This window comes from Balaenoptera musculus, chromosome X (assembly GCF_009873245.2).
Source record: "Balaenoptera musculus isolate JJ_BM4_2016_0621 chromosome X, mBalMus1.pri.v3, whole genome shotgun sequence".
Classification (NCBI taxonomy): domain Eukaryota; kingdom Metazoa; phylum Chordata; class Mammalia; order Artiodactyla; family Balaenopteridae; genus Balaenoptera; species Balaenoptera musculus.
This window is the reverse complement of record NC_045806.1, coordinates 43,749,933-43,769,233: the sequence shown is the minus strand read 5'-3', so window position 1 is coordinate 43,769,233 and position 19,301 is coordinate 43,749,933. Positions and strand designations below refer to the sequence as shown.

The window sequence follows — 19,301 nt, the reverse complement described above, 5'->3', positions numbered from 1 at the left end:
ATGAAAGAAGTCCTAAATAAATGGAAAGACATCTCATTTTTACAGATCAGAAGATAATAATATTAAGATGGCAATACTCCCCAAATTTATCTATAGATTCATTTCAGTCCGTAATCAAGAAAAACTCAGCTGGTATTTTTTTAGAAATTGAAAAGCTGATTCTAAAATTCATATGGAAATACAAGTGACCCAGAATAGCCTAAACAATCTTGGTAAAGAGGAAAACATTTGGAGGAATCACATTTCCCAATTTCAAAACTTACACAAAGCTACAGTTATCAAGAGAGTGCTGTCTTGGCATAATAGACATATGGATCAATGAACAAAACTGAGAGTCTAGAAATAAACTCTGATGGTCAATTTTCGTCAAGAGTGCCAAGATAATTCAATGGGGAAAAAAATTAGTCTTTTCAACAAATGGTGCTGTGACTATTGGACATCAACATGCAAATTAATGAAGTTAGAACTTTACCTCACATAATATGCAAAAATTAACTAAAATGGATTAAACACCTAAACGTTACAGCAAAAACTATAAAACACTTAGAAGAAGACATAGGTGTAAATTCTCATGATCTTGAATTATTCAATGTTTTTTAGATGACACCACAAGCATAAGAACAAAAGATAAAAATAAATAAATTGGATTTCTTCCAAATTAAAAACTTCTGTGTTTCAGAGGACACCATCAGGAAAGTTAAGAGACAATCCACAGAATCAGAGAAAATGTTTGCAAATCATACATCTGATAAGCAACTAACATCCAGAACATATAAAGAACTTTTACAACTCAACAATATGAGAAAACCCAAATAAAAACAAATGACTTGAATGGACATTTATCTTAAGAAGATATGCAGGTTGCAAATAAGCACATGAAAAGATGCTCAACATCATTAGTCATTAGGGAAATTCAATCAAAACCACAACGAAATACCACTTTACCTCCACTAGTATGGCTAAAATAAAAAAGGCAGACAAAAGAAGTGTTGGTGAGGATGTAGAGAAATTGAAACCCTCAGACATTTCTGGATTGTAAGATGGTACAGCCACTTTGGAAAACAGTTTAACAGTCCCTCAAAATGTTAAACATAGACATGCCATATGATTCAGCCTTAATACTCCTAAGTATATATGCCAGAGGATTGAAAATATATGTCCACACAAAAACTTCCACATGAACATTCTTGTCAGCATTATTCATAATAGCTGAAGAGTAGAAGCAACTCAAATGCCCATCAACTGATGAATGGAAAAATAAAATGTGGTATATACTGCAATGGAATTTTATTCAGGAAAAAAAAAGGAATGAACAACACAGATGAACCTTGAAAGCATAATCCTAATTTGAAGTAAGTCACAAAAAGCCAAATATTGCATGATTTGACCTGTATGAATATCCATAATCTATAGAAAAAGAAAATGGATTAATAGTTGCCAGGGGCTGGGGTCAGTGAAATGGAGATTAACTGCTGCTAATGGGCATGGGGTTTCTCTTTGTGGTGAAATCACTTTGTAGTGTTTTTTGCACAACTCTGAATATACTAAAAACCACTGAATTGAACACTTTAAAATGGTGGCTTCTATAGTATACAAATTATATCTCAATAAACCATTCTTTTTTTAAATGGGGCTAATAGCTCCTGCTTTATAGTGCTGTTGGGAGAATTAACTGAAGACATTTGAAAACTTACAAAATTAGGCACCCAAATATTTGGTGAAACTGAAGATAAATTTCACCTGCTTCCTAACTTTGCCCAGAATTGGACAAAATATACTACCTAGGTAAATGTAACAGAGCTCCAGGGTCAGAAGAAAGCTTAATCGCCTGCTCCTTTTGCACCCACACATTGAACGGAGTTCTGGCCTATTCACTGGGGGAGCTGGGACAAGGTGGACTTTGTGCTCTGCTTTCCCTTTCTGGACCAAGTAACTATTTCTCCCCACCCACCTGGGCACAATCCCATACACACACACACTCCTTCACTAGAAAGCATGTCTCCTTCCTCCTAGAGAAAGGTTTGAGGTATAGATCTCTCACTTTGGACTTGAGAAAAAGTGCTGAGCTGAAAGAAATATTTCAAAAGAAAAGAATCCGTAACATCAGCCACAACTGATTCTGTCCTGCCAGTGTTTTCTTTGGGTATTCTGACAACTCAGGGCTTAATGGATAATGGGGCCAGTTAACCCTGAGCCTTCCATAAACAGATTAAGTTTCAGACATATTCAGGACTCAAGGCTAGGAGACCATGATTTCCTGAAAATTCCAAAGAACACTGAGATGCTGAATTCAGAATCTGGTCCGGTGACCAAGGTCTGTATTCAGGCCTGTTAGGTATTTGTGCCTACCCCAGCTAGGCTGGGGGAGTGACTGGCCTGGAAGCCCATATTTACATTCCCATTTTAACTCCCAACATATATAACAATTCCATGAACTGCCTTACTCAAGAACACAGCTGTCACATTCTGTTGTAATCTGAATCACGATTTTGAAATAATGGGGCACAAGAATTCATCTTACTTTATATACAAAGTATATCTTGTATTGCATTTATTCCAATGGAAAATGAGATGTGAACATTGAAATAGTCCATGTTAGGAAGGATGCGTCCCTCACAAAAAAAAAAAAGTGTGACTGTCCTATGTTTGTATCCATCAAGGACCTACTATGTGCCAGGCTCCAATAATATGGAAATGGATAAAACACAGTTGAAACTCTCAAAAGGAGCTCCATCTTTTGGCAACAAAGACAGTTACAATAGAGTTTGTTAAAGGAAAGCAAATTATGCTGTGAGCACAGAGAGGGAGATCCTACCTGAGTCTGGGGTATCATGGGGGCATTGAGATGAAGAGAAATGCCTGAGCCCATTCCTAAAGATACAGTAAAGAAGATAGATGGACAAAAGGATGTTAAGGAATAGCTCCTCAGGCAGCAGAATAAAATTTGTGTATTTATAGACATGTAAGGTGTTTAGCCTAGCTGGAACCAATTTAAGGGGGTGGTAAAAATGAGTTAATCTACAATGGATACGGGAGAAAGAGATAGGGATTTACATTTGGCAAATATATGAAGCCACCCTAAATCAGTCCCATTCCACTGATAATGACCATAAGACTAGTCAAGGAACAGTTGGGCAGGGGAAATGCCTTACTGGGCTTCCTCAGTGGGGCCCTTTGGTGAGGGCTGATTGCTAGCAGGGCTGCCTTAAGAGAGAACTTCATTGGCGCCTCCAGCCCCACCCTGGGGGATTAGGGTTGAGTTCCTGGCCATAGCTAAAGGGAACAAATGAAATAAATCCCTTCCACCCACTCTCTCCCAATCCCCAAACCATTCAGGATTTTCTTTAACAGCAAAAATTGATTTATTTGCAACACAGCCCAGTCCCCATCATTTCAATACAGCACAGGAGTAGGAAAGAGTCACACTGCAAGCATCATTTAGTCCAAGGCAGAGCTCCATGCCTCCCAATACAGCAAGCCCATCTCCCCCAGAGACCCATGCCCGGAGCCCAGCTGAACACACAAACAGGCAAGCTCAGAATGAAGTGGGCCCCAGGCCTCATCACATTTCACCCTTCCCCCACAGCCCTTTTAAGCTTCCTAACTGCGGCCTTCTACCCCCTCCACTTCCAACCAGGCCAAGTCCCAGCCTCCGAGCCACCAGGGAGCTTTCTTTGTGGGATCATTAGCAGGAGTTTAAGGGTTACCTAAAATGAGAAAATACCCTGTGAAATCTATTGTTCCATAGAAAGTTTAAAACGCCTCACCCATACATAATCCTAATCAGCAATGACAGCTCTTCATCTCTTCACTGTAGACACAGGCGATTTTGAAGTGACTGTCATCTCAGCTCCATACACATTTCCCTACTGGCCTTATTAAAGACTGCTCTCCTCACCCTAGGGTATAAAGGAAACCCAGGTATTTCCCCCAGGTTCAGAGCCTGAGAGGAAAAGCCCTGATGGCTTAGAAAAAGATTCCCTTCCTTCTGTTCCCCTCAAAAGATTTTTATGGAGATTATTGCCTAAAAGTTTTCTAGTCCATCTGAGAAATGGTTTTAGATTTAGAGGGAAATCCAAACACAGAAGCAGGCAGTCTTTCCGATAAGGTACTAGTTTCTAGGATTCAGGAGGCAAGGAAGAGGAGTATAAAATCTCAAGTTGCTTTCTTCACCTCAAATCTTCTAGATCCTCAGAAGATGGACTCTAGGACGATTCCACCTCTCCCAGGACTTGGCAGTACGATTCCTAAAGTTCTACCATCATGGACTGGTGACGTTTGACAAAGTCACAATAAAAAAAAAAGACAAGGAAATAGAGAGGGCCTCTCCAAAGGAAGATCTTAAACATTAAGGGCTCAGACTAATGGTCAAAACATACTGATGTTTGATATCAGAACTATTTTTATAAAGTAAGGAGCTCATAAGTAGGGGAAGAGACTTAAGTAACAACACTGAAGGCAAGGAGTAGAGCCTATAGATTGGGTAGAGCATCACTTGCAGCTTTAACATTAATATTAGTTTATTTTAAACCCTTTTCTAATTTCTCAGGCAAACCTGAGCTAGCTGTACTTCTGCTATCACCTGCACGTGCAGGACTGGGCAATCATATCTTCATATTCCTTGTACAGGATACTCCCATTTGCTTCAATAAGAAGAATGCTAATGGGAGCATACTTATAAGGGACACAGGAGGGCTGAGGGACGCTCTGGTCCACCAGCTCATTGACAAGGTTCTGGATGATGGCATGATTGGGAGAATTGAGACCATAGTGTAGTACCCGAGGGCAGACTCCCTTACAGTAGTTTGGGGTATAGAGATGGGGAGCAATGATCCAGTGATCCCAGCCCAGCTGCTGGAAGCTGACTTGGAAAGGGTGGAGGGAACACTGGTTACTTTCAGGCCCATCACTCTCCCTGGAGCGGCCAGGAACCTCAGATGCAATACTGCCTGCTTGACGAGCCCTCCGCAAGAGAAGAGAAGGGTCTCTTTCCGTAAACTCTTCCAGGCCTCTGGGGAGAAGTTTGGCCTTCTGAGCACTCTGAGTGTCATTGAAATAGAGTAACAAGAAAGCAGTGTCCAAGGATGAAGTGCCATGCCACCGGAACTCAAGAACCTCGCTACCTCTTGGCTGCTGACACAGGAAGCGGAGTCGTAGAACCCTGCGCCCCTTGTGATTCCAGAGTTTTTGCCCAACATGTTGCGTGATATCCATCTCTGTCCAAGCTTCGGGCAGCAGGGAAGGCTTTGAGGAACCTCTTCCTGAAGAAGAAAAGTGATCGGTTGGGCTTTTCTGGACCCAGGGCTCCACATGGCAGGAGAGGTGGGAGTGAGCTAGGTGAAGTTGATGGCGGTAAACCACAGTGGCTCTGACTAGTTGGTATGCTACCCGGTTTGGTCTCAGAGGAAAGTCCAGGGTCTGTTTGTGCCAGGGGCCTGCATCAGTAAGAGGGAACAAGAGCAGAGCATTAGCTTCTTACCTCCTAGCCTGAGTCTCGCTCACAAACCTGCTCAGTGCAAACTGACAAGCAGCCCTAAAATGAATTCAAGATCATAATAATAGCTATCATCTATTGAGCACTTACTAATGTATTAGATGCTTTACATGCATTAGCTCTTGAATCTGCAAGAGCCTTATGAGATAGTTATTTTCCCCATTTTGTAGACAAGGAAATTGAAGCTCAGAGAAGCTATGCCAGAGGACACACAGCCAGTGTGTTAGAATAAAGATTTGAGCCCAAGTATTTTTCCCTTAAGAAGACAAATTGTGTCTAACTTTTAGATCACTCACAGCACCAGGCTGAGAAAAACACCTCAAATGCAGAATTGTGTGTATATATTGTATGTATTAATAGCTGACTATTAAAAGTGACCAATTAGGAGGGTCATTGAGACATACATGAATAACAAATCCTCATGCTATATCACTATACAGATGCAGCTTTAGGGTGACAGTCCAATACTGGGGGCTATGGTCCGCCATCACTTCAAATCCAGGGCTGAGATGGCACAAAATAATTTTGTCTATCCACTCCTAGTGGGGGCAGGTATTTACCATTTCTGCCTTCTATTTGAATTTGTTCTTGAGCAGCTATTCCCTTCTTGGGCCGTTTTCCCCCTTAACCCTCAGTCTCTCCCTTTTCCATTCCTTACTGGAAATGATTCTTCATTTACCCCATTCATTGTAAATACCACTTTCAACAAGGCCCTGTTCATGTAAATATTTCGTTAGCTAAGAAGTCTACTTAGAAGCTACATGCCTCTTAGTGATTAAGAGTTTTAATCTAAACTGTGATGCTGACACCCAGTGGCCAAAGGGTTGGAAAGCTGGGCCTGCAGTGCTCTGACCTTCTGCGCCCTCTCCTGGCAAAGGTCAAGAGCAACAATTACAAAAACCACGCACAGCAAGAAAAAGCCTTCTGTCATCTTCACACATCAGTAAACATTCCCATGTTAATTTACATATTATTCACCTAACCTTCCTTCTCCACTGAATCCACGAGCCTGGAATTCTTCATAGGCCTGGGACGTTCAACATAGAAACTCTTTAATGTTTTGATGCATCAGGATTTTTTAAATATTATGTATCTAAGTTTCAGGTGTAAAGCATCATAATTCAACATCTGTGTACACTACAGTGTTATCACAACACAAGCCTAGTTACCATCATCTGTTACCACACAGTTGACTCCCTTCACCTATTTCACCCACTCACCCCCCAACCCCTTTCCCTGGTGGTAACCACTAATCTAATCTCTCTATCTGAGTTTGTTTTTATTTTTTGTTGTTCATTTGTTTTGTTTTTTTATATTCCACATGAGTGAAATCACACATCAGGATTTTTTTTTAAGTTCATGTTCCAACTCATGCTTAATACACCCTCAAGTTTGGGGCACTTGGATATCATTCAGACAAGGCCCAAGCCAGGCTTGTATTCGCTTTCTCAAATTACTCCATACTCCCATCCTACAATAATCTTTCCAAGAGACCCACGCATACATCTGCCCCACCCTGCCTGAAAACGAATCCAAACCCAGCCTCTAACAGGCTGTCTGGTGAGGAACTGCCCTTTCCTTTCAGACCCTGACATCACATATTTCCTGAAGCAGGGTGGGGTTGCTAAGGATCAGAGCCAAGAAGGGTCTGCTCAGAACTTTTCAGGGAAATGGCTGACTCACACATCCTGTGTGATTGAACCTGGAATAGCTCTCCAGGCAAGCTTGATTCAGCTGGGTCATCTCCTGATGGAAAGATCAGGCCCAGCTCTCTTGTCATCCATTTCTGGATCCTTTCCAGAGTCCCTAGATGCCGGTGTGTCCCACAGGCAGACCAGGGTACTGGCCTAATTCTAGGCATCTTCCTTTCTAGCCTCATATCATCTGTACAGAATTGATTTGTGCAGCTTCCGGTTGCACTTGGGAGTGAAACCCAGATCCCTTGTAATGACCTCTGAGTCTCATATCCCATTGCTCTCCACAGTCTCACTAGGTTCCAACCATCCTGATCTTCCTTCTGTTCTTCAAGTCGGACAAGCTTCTTTCCACCCTTTAGGCCTTTGCACATGCTGTTCCCTCTGCCTAGATCAGACTTCTCCCTCCTCTTCTCATGCAGAGCTTCTTATCTTACAGGCCTCAGCTCGAATATCACCTCTTCAAAGATGCCTCTCCTGACAATCCCATGCAAAGGGAAGATCTCTTTGCTATTCTCTATCAAAACCACCTATTTCATTCTTTGATAGCATTTACCACAATTTACAACTATCTGTGTTTACTTACTTGTCTCACCCATGAGAACCATGCCTATCTTGATCATATTCCGCCACCTAGTACAATGCCTAGCACTTAGCAGTTGCCAAATAAATATTTGTTGAGTAAATCTCCACCCACACCAAGTTATCTTCTTTTTCCTTAATCAGAATGCATTCCCCTCCTTGTATGCATAATCTCTTTACTCCTTACGCAGAAGTCCAGCTCAAATGCCACCTCCTCAATGAGGCCTTCCGACTGTCTCACTGCTTCCATCTCCTTGCACTAAGCAGCAACCTATTTCTTCTTTGGATTCCCGGAAGCCCTGCTGCTTATCCTTTTCAAAGCATTTGCCACACTGCACCACCACTGTGTGATTACTTATCTATCTATTCTACCATAGTGGGGGCTCCTAGAGGTCAGGGGAGTGGTTATTTGCCTCTTTATACCCAACCCAAACACAGTGCTTGGTGCTCAATTAAAATCTGTTAAGCAGTCAGCACAACAGGGTAATTAAAAGCACAGGCTCTGGAGCCTGAAACCCTGGGTTAGAAACCCAGCTCTGTTAATTACTAGCTGTGTTACATTGAGCCTCAGTTTCTTCACCTATAAAATGGGTATGTTCATAGTACCCACCTTGTATGATAGTGGGGAGGATTAATGAAAATAATGTTTGCAAAGTACTTTGCCCAATGCCTGGCACATGGTAAGCTCACACTAAAGGTTAGCTTAGGGAAATGGTAGTTGTTTTACTTGGAGGGAAGGAGGGTAAATCGTGTCTGTTGTCATCGCTGAGACTAGCAAAGGCTTAAGACTGATCTCACCAGGTTCCCAAGATTTCCCTGAATGATGGCCCACTACTGCCCTGGAACAATGTCTAATGCAGATGTTTAAAGCAGAAGCAACCATAATGGGAACAAAGAAAACTCCAAAATACATTTGGTACCAAAAACCCAAAGTAGCAACCACAGTCTGAATAGAAAAACTGTTTGGTGTACAAGGATATCAGGGTACCACATTCAAACACAAGTAGTTACGGACAGACTTGAACTCAAATCCTGTCTCTGCCACCCACTGTCCTTGTGGCCTCTGCAAGTTATTTAACTTCTGTGTTTTACTTTTCTTATCTTTAAAAATTAGGCTAAGTGCTCCAGGACAGCTAATGAGAGTAGCTGTCATTAAGGATTAAATACGATAGCAGATGCTCACGGAGCCAGGTATACAGGCTCTCAGATGTGAGCCTGTTTCTGTCCTTTCTGAGGCCTTGTAAATTTCCCCACTTCAGCATCCTGTACCCTTTGCCTTCTAAGAATAAAACAACACAAACAGCCCTGCACAGGAACATATATGGCTATTTCTCAATTATAGCTTTCAGTGATATAACAAGCATTAAGACTTTCTTTGAAAGATAGGAGCTGACACATCACTCAGTTGCCCTGGGGCCTGGGAGAGCTTCCTCAGGTAGGCCCCAAGGCAATCTGTTCTTAAATTGGGCCCCTGAAGGGAAGTAGGCTTGGAGCCAGCTTCTCCCAAGTTTGCCATCTTTTGAAAACCAAGCCTGAGAAAACCACCTTCCGGGCAATGAAGCCTGACAGTAAACTCGCAGATCCCCTTTTCTCTACGCTCTTCTTCCCCATTTTTCTCCCCTCCAGGACAATATGGTATGATAACTCACCTCTGAGAGGTCTTGCTACATTAGCCAACGGCCTCACCAGCCTCACCATGGTGGCCCCAATGGTGCGGTTCTCCCTAGGGTGCCCACTCTCATCAGCTGAATGCTGGTACAACTCCAGCATATACCGCAAGGGAGGCCCCAGGACCTGTGGCTTCCTCTCCTGCTTGCCAGGGGCTTCTTCTAGCAGCTCCCAAATCAGGGGCAAGGTAGGGGCCTCAGGCAGGAGGGCAACAGAAGGCTGCCCTACCTGTACCATTTGGACCCCGTGTTCCATAAAAAACACCAGTCCCCAAAGAAGAAGGATTCTAAGGGTGCTCAGGAGGACCATCTTGAAAGGCTTGGTGTTCAGCAACACTTTCCGGCACAAGCCCAAAGGACGCCACTCTGACCCTTTCCTTTCACACAGGTTAACAGCATCCAGGCTCCACTACCACAAAGGATAGGGCAAGAAAAAATGAAAGGCAGGCAGGCAGGTCCTATGTTGCTTCCTCTAGGAGGATCTCCTGGACCAAAAAGAGGTCTTCTAAATTGTCCTCTTTGCATCAAAACAAACAGAAACGCAGGTGGGACAAGGCAGCATGCCCCTCCTGCTCTCCAGGGCCAGGAACAAGACAGCACTTAAAAGGAGAGGTCCATCCCAGGACCTGCTCCCTTACCTTATCCACTAGGATGAAAAGAAGCAGCCCTATCCTGCTCCACTCCAGAGCTTTAAAGGCAGCCTCTTAATCAGTCCTTAAAGGGCCAGAGGCCTCCTGCTCCCATCCCACTTCCATGCAGTACTTTTCCTAATGCAGCATTTCCCAAAATGTGGTCTACTAAGGACTTGCAGTGAGACTATCTGAGGTGATTGTTAAGAATTCAGGCTCCGGGGCCCAGCCCAAAACATGAACTCTCTGAGGGTAGGCTTCAGAAATCTGAATCTTAAATCCTCCAAGAAGTTCCCACTAAAATATGGGAACCTCTGTGTGAGTATGGCTGCTGGAGCTTGAAGAAGATGCCTTAACAGTGGTTCTCAATCTTGACTCTACACTGAAATCACCTGGGGAGTTTTAACTACTATGGATTCCTGGGTACCATCCCCAAAGATTCTGATGTTGTGGGTCTGGGGTGTTACAAGGGCATCAGGATTTTTTAAAGTTCTGCAGGTGATTTTAATGCGCAGCCAGGTTTGAGAACTCTGACTTAGAATTTTCTGGTTTCCCCATGGAAGGTGTTGAGATCCTGAGTGGGCTTCATCAGAGAAGCCTGGGGCAGTGGGAGATGAATCTGGAAGTTGGCTGGGAGCTGACCTAGCTTGGCTGGTTAATGGAGGCATCAGGGCTGAGCCAGTTGAGGTTACCCCAGACCAGGATTCTTCAGAAAAGTGGTAGGTGTAGTCCTGGCCCTGTCCAAGTAGAATCAGTTTGCTGGGGCTCTAAGGAGAAGGTGGGGCAGGAGGTCAAGACGTGGCTCTTGTGGAACAAGCATGGACTTTGTAAACAGACAGACCTGTGATTCTGTCTCTTATTAGCAGTCATTTAACCTCTCCAAGGCAAATCTCTTCATCTCCCTGAGCCTCAGTCTCCTCACCTGTAAAATGGAGATAACATGTTTTATCTCACAGCTTGTTGTGAGGATACAAGGAAATAATCTGTGTTAATTCCACAAAACCTAATTAGGCATATGATATATGGTTATATGCTAGAAATTGTTTCCTTCCTCTGTTTTTTCTAACATGGCCTTGGTCCCTGGCATGTGTTGTAAAACAAAAGATATGGGCCCTCTAGTTCTGGACTCAAATCCCAAGTCAACAACCCATTAGCTGGTGACCTCAAGCAAGGTTACTCCCAGACTGAGTTTCTTCATTTGTACTGCTGGCTCCTACAGAGAGTTGTTGTGAGTGTTGTATTGTGTACAATGACATACAAGTAAGGGATATAAGCAGATGATTCACAATAGGCAAAACCTGAATGGCCAAAACATGAAAAGATGTAAAAGAAATCAGAAAAATGCAATTTAAAACCACATGTGCTTCCACACCCATTGAATTGGCAACATATTAAAAGTCTGATGCTATTAAATCCAGGTGAGGATGTAGAATGCAGGTAACTCTCTTACACTGCTGGTGGGAATGTGATTTGGTACAATTGTTTTAGAGAGCAATCTGGCATTACCTCTACTGAGTTTGAAGATGTGCAATTCAGATATTGCTACTAGTGCTAGAACAGTAGCTTTTAGATATTTTGGTCTGTGACTCACAGGAATAAATATATTTTACATCAGACCCAATATAAACACAAGCACACACACACACACACACACACACACACACACACACATATCTGAAGTAAACATTTCCTGAAACAATTTTTATCTTGCCAACATGTTGGGAGGGATAATATATCATGATGGGTAAGAACACAGCTCTGGAGTCAGGATCCTAATTTCAAACTCCAGCTCTACCACTCATTAGCTTGACTTCGGGTAAGTTACTCAACTTCTCTGTGCCTCAGTTTCCTCATCTGTGAAATGGAAACCATAGCCTCTCTCTGCTTCAATTTTCTAATATATATGTAAAATGAGGTTAATCAAAAGACTTACCTCATAGGATTTTTGTGAGTATTTAATGAGTTAACACATGTAAAGCACTTAAAAGAGTGCCTGGCACAAAGTAAGTACTAGACACAGGTTAATTATTATTACATTTGATGCAAGTTGTGCTCTCCAGAAAGCTGGGCTCACCCTGAAGTGCTAGTTCTGACCTCATATGAGCTGTGGAGAGGTGGCCCATAAGTTTCTTTGTCCTCCATGTCCACACCGCTTCTCCCTGCTTCCTTTCCCCCTTCTCTGCCTCCCGACATTCTCTTTGGCCCTTGACCTCTGTTACCAATTTAAACTTCCTATTTTCTATCCAACATAACTCAGTAAAAGAGCAAGTTATCAGGACAACTAGCAAAGGATCCATACAAGAGTTCCCAGCACAGTTTTCTTTGATGTTTCTGTGTATTTGAGTGGGATTATATACGTCAAGAACATTTTTCTGCCATAGTAGTGAGATTTTGATACAGGATCAAAAGAAGTAAAAAGAGACAACATATTCACTGGAAATAACATGATTTGGGTTAGAATTCCTGGTTCTGCCATTTTTGTTTGTTGCTTAACCTCTCTGCATCTCAGCTTTCTTAACTGTAAATTTGGAATATTCTTTAGGGCTGTGGTGAGACTTAAATGAGATAATGTATACAAAGTATTAGCATATAGATACTCTTAAATAAACGTTAAAATTTATCATTAATAACCTATGATTTTAAACTGTATGTAAAGTGTAACTGACTGAAGGAAATATCTACTCAGCATCCTTCTAAAGTTCAGCTGAATTTTTATTCCATCCCTCTACTCACCAGGGCTTCAGAAGACTCACCTGAATGAATAGGTCAGCTTTCTTATTTTCAGAAAAAGATCCCAAAACTAACTCCATTCTTACCACCAGAGTTGAAAGAAGCTGACATGATTATTTCCTGGAAATGCCCCCTGGCGGGCCCGATGTATGCTACTGCCCCAAACCCCCAGAAGAGGGCACCAACTGTCTTTCCAGCCTTTATGGTTGGAGGGGTGGGGTGGAGTGGAGGGGCAGGTTATAGGTGATTGGAACAGGATCTACTAAATGATATTTACCAGGCCTTTCTGCTTTAGAAAAAGCCAGTATGTGAAAACACTAATTATTTAAATTGGACAGTTTAGGAGGTGATTATTGACATGACTAAAAGGGTTCTTGACACAACAAAATAGGTCACCACGAGTTGCTTTGAGCAGCAGGAAACCTTAATGCACACTGTGGGTTAACTTTTCAAACTATGATATGCTGGGCACACTGGTAAAAGGCATGAAATTTACAAAAGAATAGATTTTTATCCAATTTGGGGGAGCATGGGTATTGTTTAAAGTCCATATGTACTTTAAACATCATCTTTTACATGATTATAATTTACATTTCCTTACAATTGTGTTCATTCAACAAATATCTAATAAGTACCTCCTATGTGGTTGTGTAAGGTGTTAAGGGTACAGGCCTATTGCCAGACTGCCTGGGTTCAAATTCCAGCTCTACCACTTAACTAGCTTGGTAATTTTTGCAATTGACTTAACCTCTCTGTACCTCAGTTTCCTCATCTAATAACAAGAATAATAATAGCAATATTTTAGAAGACTGTTGTGAAGATTAAATGAGTCAATGCATATAATAAGCATACTATGTTCTAGATACTGTACTAGACGCTAGGAGTACAGAAATTAATAAGACAAGTTCTTGGTCTTTAACACTCCCAGTACTATGCTTGGCACTGCAGTAGGTTGGGGGACACCACGATCAAACAGTTTCTATCTCAAGAAGATAACAACCTTGATAGAGACATAAAAGATAGGAAATATTTCCCATAACCATGATATTTCCTCTGATTACTCTTCTGAGTTCTTAAAATATGGACCTATTTTCTAGATGTTCTGTTAAAAAAATCATTTTCCTTAAAACAGAGAGTATGGTATATTTTATAGAAATATTTATTTATTTGGCACTAGACTGTATCATTTTACATATTATATCTCATTTTATCTTCATTTCAACTCTGTGAGTTAAGTATTATATTCCCGTTTATAGGTAAAGAAGTTGAAAATCAGAAAAGGAAACTTGTCCAAGGTTGTACAGCTCACAAATGGTGGAATCCACTGGGATTTGGACCCAACTCAGAGGATACTTCAGAGCCCCTCTCTTTGTATCTTGTAGGTTGCTATATAAGCTGCCAATGAACATTTAGCCCCTTAAGAAGACTCAGTTCCCCAATAAGATAATCCCACAAGGATTCCTGAGTACAGAATTTTAACTCTCATCATTGCTTATAGACCATATCATTTCCAGACAACTAGAAGACCAGGTTTTCTTTTAGCCAAGTAAGCAAGCGAGAGCTAAGTAAGAGCTAAGCATGATACACTCTGAAGTTCCTTTTGGCCTCAGAGACATCTGCTGTCTTTGGAGCTTTTGGTCATTTTTGGGTAATCAAGTCATCAGTAATCATTGACCGTATTCCCATTCTATGGCCTCCCTCTGTTTGGTCCCAGTAGCTACTTGTATTTCTTTAATTTGATAATAAAGGAAATGACTAGGTAACTGATTTCCCACATTAAAGGTAAGGAGACTGTGCTTCCCCTGAAAGACCTGCAGAGACTGGTTGCATACGTATCACTCCATCTTCTATTGTATGTCAGCTTCGCAGGGATTGGCATGGCTGAATACAAATGGATCCTGAGCCACAACAACTCAGTACAAGGAAGACATTCTGGATACTTGGGACAGGGAAGAAGGACGTTAAGAGTCACCTCTTCAAAGATTCAGCAGCCATTCTGCTCTGCAGGTCTACAAGCCCTGCTCTCATCATAAAAGTAGAGTCTGGTGTTAAAAAGGGAAAGATCTAGAGCATGGACCTAAGCCAAGCACTTGAGATCAACAGTGGGGAGTATAAGGGCTTTTTTATTTTATTTATTTATTTTTATTGGAGTATAGTTGATTTACAATGTTGTGTTAGTTTCAGGTGTACAGCAAAGTGAATCAGTTATAATTCTTTTCCCATATAGGCCATTACAGAGTACTGAGTGGAGTTAAGGGATTATTTTAGAATGGTCACTTTCTCTCTCTAAATAAATTGTTGACACTGTCTTGCTGAGTCAGACAAGGCTAGAAATGACTTTATCTAACTTTTCACTTCTGACATCAGGAAGAAAACGTGCAGGTTGATGTTTCTTCTGTCCATAAGAAGTATTCCCTTCCCCTACTACTATGGCAAGACTTCTGGAAAGACCAGAGCATAAGCCCCCATTGACCTGGGAGCCAGAATCTGGGACACAGACACTGTGGGTCATGAGGTTTGGAAGTACAGATTCCTTGTCTCACCTTTTACACCTTAGACTCTAAGATTTACTGCTCCACTGGGGCCATGAGGAGAGTCCAGTTCCATCTCTCACCCTGAAACAGAAAGTTGAAGGAGAAGCAAATTTGTGAAAGATAAATTAGTTGCATAAACTTGGAGACATCCCCAAACTTCAGCCAAATTTCAAAGCAGACTTCAAATCTTTTGGATTCTCAGGAAAATCTAGTGACCACTTTAAGGCTATTTTTCTTTTTATCTCTTCTCAGGTTAAGGAAAAGCTGGTAGATTCTATTTAACATAATATTGGAAGTCCTATCCACAGCAATCAGACCAGAAAAAGAAATAAAAGGCATCCAAGTTGGAAGGGAAGAAGTAAAACTGTCATTTTGCACATGACATGATACTATATATAGGAAACCCTAAAGTCTCCACCAAAAACTATTAGAACTAATAAACAGATTCAGTAAATTTGCAGGATACCAAATTAATATACAGTAATCTGTTGCTTTTATATATACAAATAGTGAATATCAGAAAAAGAAAGCAAGAAAACAATCTTGCTTAAAATCACGTCAAAAAGAATAAAATATCTAGGAATAAATTTAACTAAGGAGGTGAAAGACCTATACCCTGAAAACTATAAAGCACTGATGAAGATATGAAACCATAAAACTCCTAGAAAAGAACATAGGCAGAACACTCTTTGACATAAATTGTAGCAATATTTTTTGATCAGTCTCCTCAAGCAAAATAAACAACAGCAAAAATAGACAAATGGGATCTAATTAAAAGTAGCACAGCAAAGGAAACCATTGAGAAAATGAAAAGACAGCCCATGGAATGGGAGAATATAATTTGTAAATGATATGACCAATAGGGGTTAATGTCCAAAATATATAACCAGCTCATACAAATATCAAAAGTATTAAAATATCAAAAAACCCAGACAACCTGATTAAAAGATGGGCAAAAGACCTGAATAGGCACTTCCCCAAAGAAGACATACAGGTGGTCAACAGGCACATGAAAAAATGCTCAACATCGCTAACCATCAGAGAAATGCAAATCAATACCACAATGAGATATCACTTCACACCTGTCAAAATGGCTATCATCAGAAAGAACACAAATAGGTTGCTTCCATGTCCTGGCTATTGTAAATAGAGCTGCAATGAACATTTTGGTACATGACTCTTTTGGAATTATGGTTTTCTCAGGGTATATGCCCAGTAGTGGGATTGCTGGGTCATATGGTAGTTCTATTTTTAGTTTTTCAAGGAAACTCCATACTGCTCTTCATAGTGGCTGTATCAATCTACATTCCCACCAACAGTGCAAGATGGTTCCCTTTTCTCCACACCCTCTCCAGCATTTATTGTTTATAGATATTTTGATGATGGCCATTCTGACCGGTGTGAGATGATATCTTATTGTAGTTTTGATTTGCATTTCTCTAATGATTAATGATGTTGAGCATTCTTTCATGTGTTTGTTGGCAATCTGTATATCTTCTTTGGAGAAATGTCTATTTAGGTCTTCTGCCCATTTGTGTATTGGGTTGTTTGTTTTTTTGATATTGAGCTGCAAGGGCTGCTTGTAAATTTTGGAGATTAATCCTTTGTCCATTGCTTCATAGCAAATATTTTCTCCCATTCTGAGGGTTGTCTTTTCGTCTTGTTTATGGTTTCCTTTGCTGTGCAAAGGCGTTTAAGTTTCATTAGGTCTCATTTGTTTATTTTTGGTTTTTTTCCATTTCCTTAGGAGGTGGGTCAAAAAGGATGAATGGATAAAGAAGATGTGGCACATATATACAACGGAATATTACTCAGCCATAAAAAAATGAAATTGAGTTATTTGTAGTGAGGTGGATGGACCTAGAGTCTGTCATACAGAGTGAAGTAAGTCAGAAAGAGAAAAACAAATACCGTATGCGAACACATATATATGGAATCTAAAAAAAAAAAAAAGTCATGAAGAACCTAGGGGCAAGACGAGAATAAAGACACAGACCTACTAGAGAAAGAACTTGAGGATACGGGGAGGGGGAAGGGTAAGCTGGGACAAAGTGAGAGAGTGGCATGGACATATATACACTACCAAATGTAAAATAGATAGCTAGTGGAAAGCAGCTGCATAGCACAGGGAGATCAGCTCAGTGCTTTGTGACCACCTAGAGGGGTGGGATAGGGAGGGTGGGAGAGAGGGAGATACAAGAGGGAAGAGACATGGGGACATATGTATATGTATAACTGATTCACTTTGTTATAAAGCAGAAACTAACACACCATTGTAAAGCAATTATACTCCAATAAAGATGTTAAAAAAAAGATGTTAAAAAAAGAAAAAAGAAAGAAAGAACACAAATAACAAATGTTGGCGAGGATGTGAAGAAAAGGGAACCTTTGTACACTGTTAATGGGAGTGTAAATTGGTGCAGCCACTATGGAAAACAGTATGGAGGTTCCTCAAAAAAGTAAAAATAGGACTGCCATATGACCCAGCAATTCCACTCCTGTGTATAATATATCTGAAGAAAACAAAAACACTAATACATGCACTCCAATGTTCATAGCAGCACTATTTACAGTTGCTAAGATATGGAAGCTACCTAAGTGTCCATCAATGGGTGAATGGATAAAGAAGATGTGGCACATATATACAATGGAATATTACTCAGCCATAAAAAGAATGGAATTCTGCCATTTACAACAATGTGGATGGACCTAGAGAGTGTTGTGCTCAGTGAAATAAGTCAGACAGAGAAAGACAAATACTCTGTGATCACTTATATGTAGACTCTAAAAGATAAAACAAACGAATGTATATAACAAAACAGAAACAGAGTCACAAGACATAGAGAACAAGCTAGTGGTTAACAGTGAGGAAAGGGAAGGGAGAGGGGCAATATAGTGGTAGGAGATTAAGAGACAAACTATTTAAAATAAATAAGCAACAAGGGTATATTGTACAGCACAGGGAAATATAACCTTTATTTTGTAACAACTTTAAATGGAATATAATCTATAAAAATATTGTACACCTGAAACTAAAATAATACTGTAAATCAAGTATGCTTCAATTAAGAAAAGAAAAGCTGGTAAAAATCCCCAGGGAGAGATCTTGGGGCAAAAAAAGAATAAGGGAGTATAATAGCCAGATCCAACTTGGGAAATGATTATAAAAATGTTTGGGAACTTTGTTGAGAACTGCAATGGGTTGTCAAAAACAGATGTCAATCTTTCAGACTATCCACTCATCAGATCCTGAAGTAGGCCCCCCAAACTCAGAAGGCCTTTCTTCTTTAGTAGGAGGGTGTATGCTCTTTGAGAAAAACCTGTACTCATTCACTCATTCATACCTATATTCACTGAATGAATATTTATTAACTACCTGATATGTGTCAGTTCTCAGTGTGGAGGACATAAAAGAGAACAATACTGATAGTGTCCCTGTCCTCGTGGAGTTTACAGTCAAGTAGGGGAGATAGATAGTGTGTAGACATCCTCAAAATATGAATAAATATTTCAAATTGTAATGGAGTGCTAAGAAGAAAAATTATGGGCCCCGGGAGTGTAATTCAGGGGGAGATGAAGGTGTGATGGAAGAGCCAATTTAGTCAGATGGGTCCAGGAAGGTTCATGCAAGGAAGCGACATTCAAGTTGAGACATAAAGGTTAAGTAGGAGCTCACCAGGTAAAAATTTGCGGAAAGAATGTTCCAGGAAGAAGATTCATCAATATAAAGAGTTTGAGGCAAAAACAAAACAAAACAAAACAAAAACCACCCGGGTGTCCTCAAGGAATGAAAGAAGGCAAGTTTGGCATGAGCATAGAACATAAAATGAGGCTGGAGAATTCAGCAGTGGCCAAACCATGCAGTCGCCATTTAGACTATATCAATTATTTTGTATTTGGGAAAGGAAGGTATCAAGAATAGTTTAATTCTGGTATGCTTCACTGGAGGAATGGTGTTCTTTTTACTGAGT

General features: G+C 40.8%; 1 protein-coding gene across 1 annotated transcript; it reads right to left on the bottom strand.

Moving 5' to 3' along the window:
• Positions 1–3,352: 3,352 nt before the first annotated feature.
• Positions 3,353–9,821, bottom strand: BMP15 (bone morphogenetic protein 15). Its single transcript, XM_036840053.1, has 2 exons — positions 9,420–9,821; positions 3,353–5,435 (listed from the first exon to the last, which is right to left on the bottom strand). Exons 1-2 carry the CDS (start codon positions 9,745–9,747, stop codon positions 4,579–4,581), a joined length of 1,185 nt encoding a protein of 394 aa, XP_036695948.1. The 5' UTR covers positions 9,748–9,821; the 3' UTR covers positions 3,353–4,578.
• Between the last annotated feature and the right edge of the window lie 9,480 nt (positions 9,822–19,301).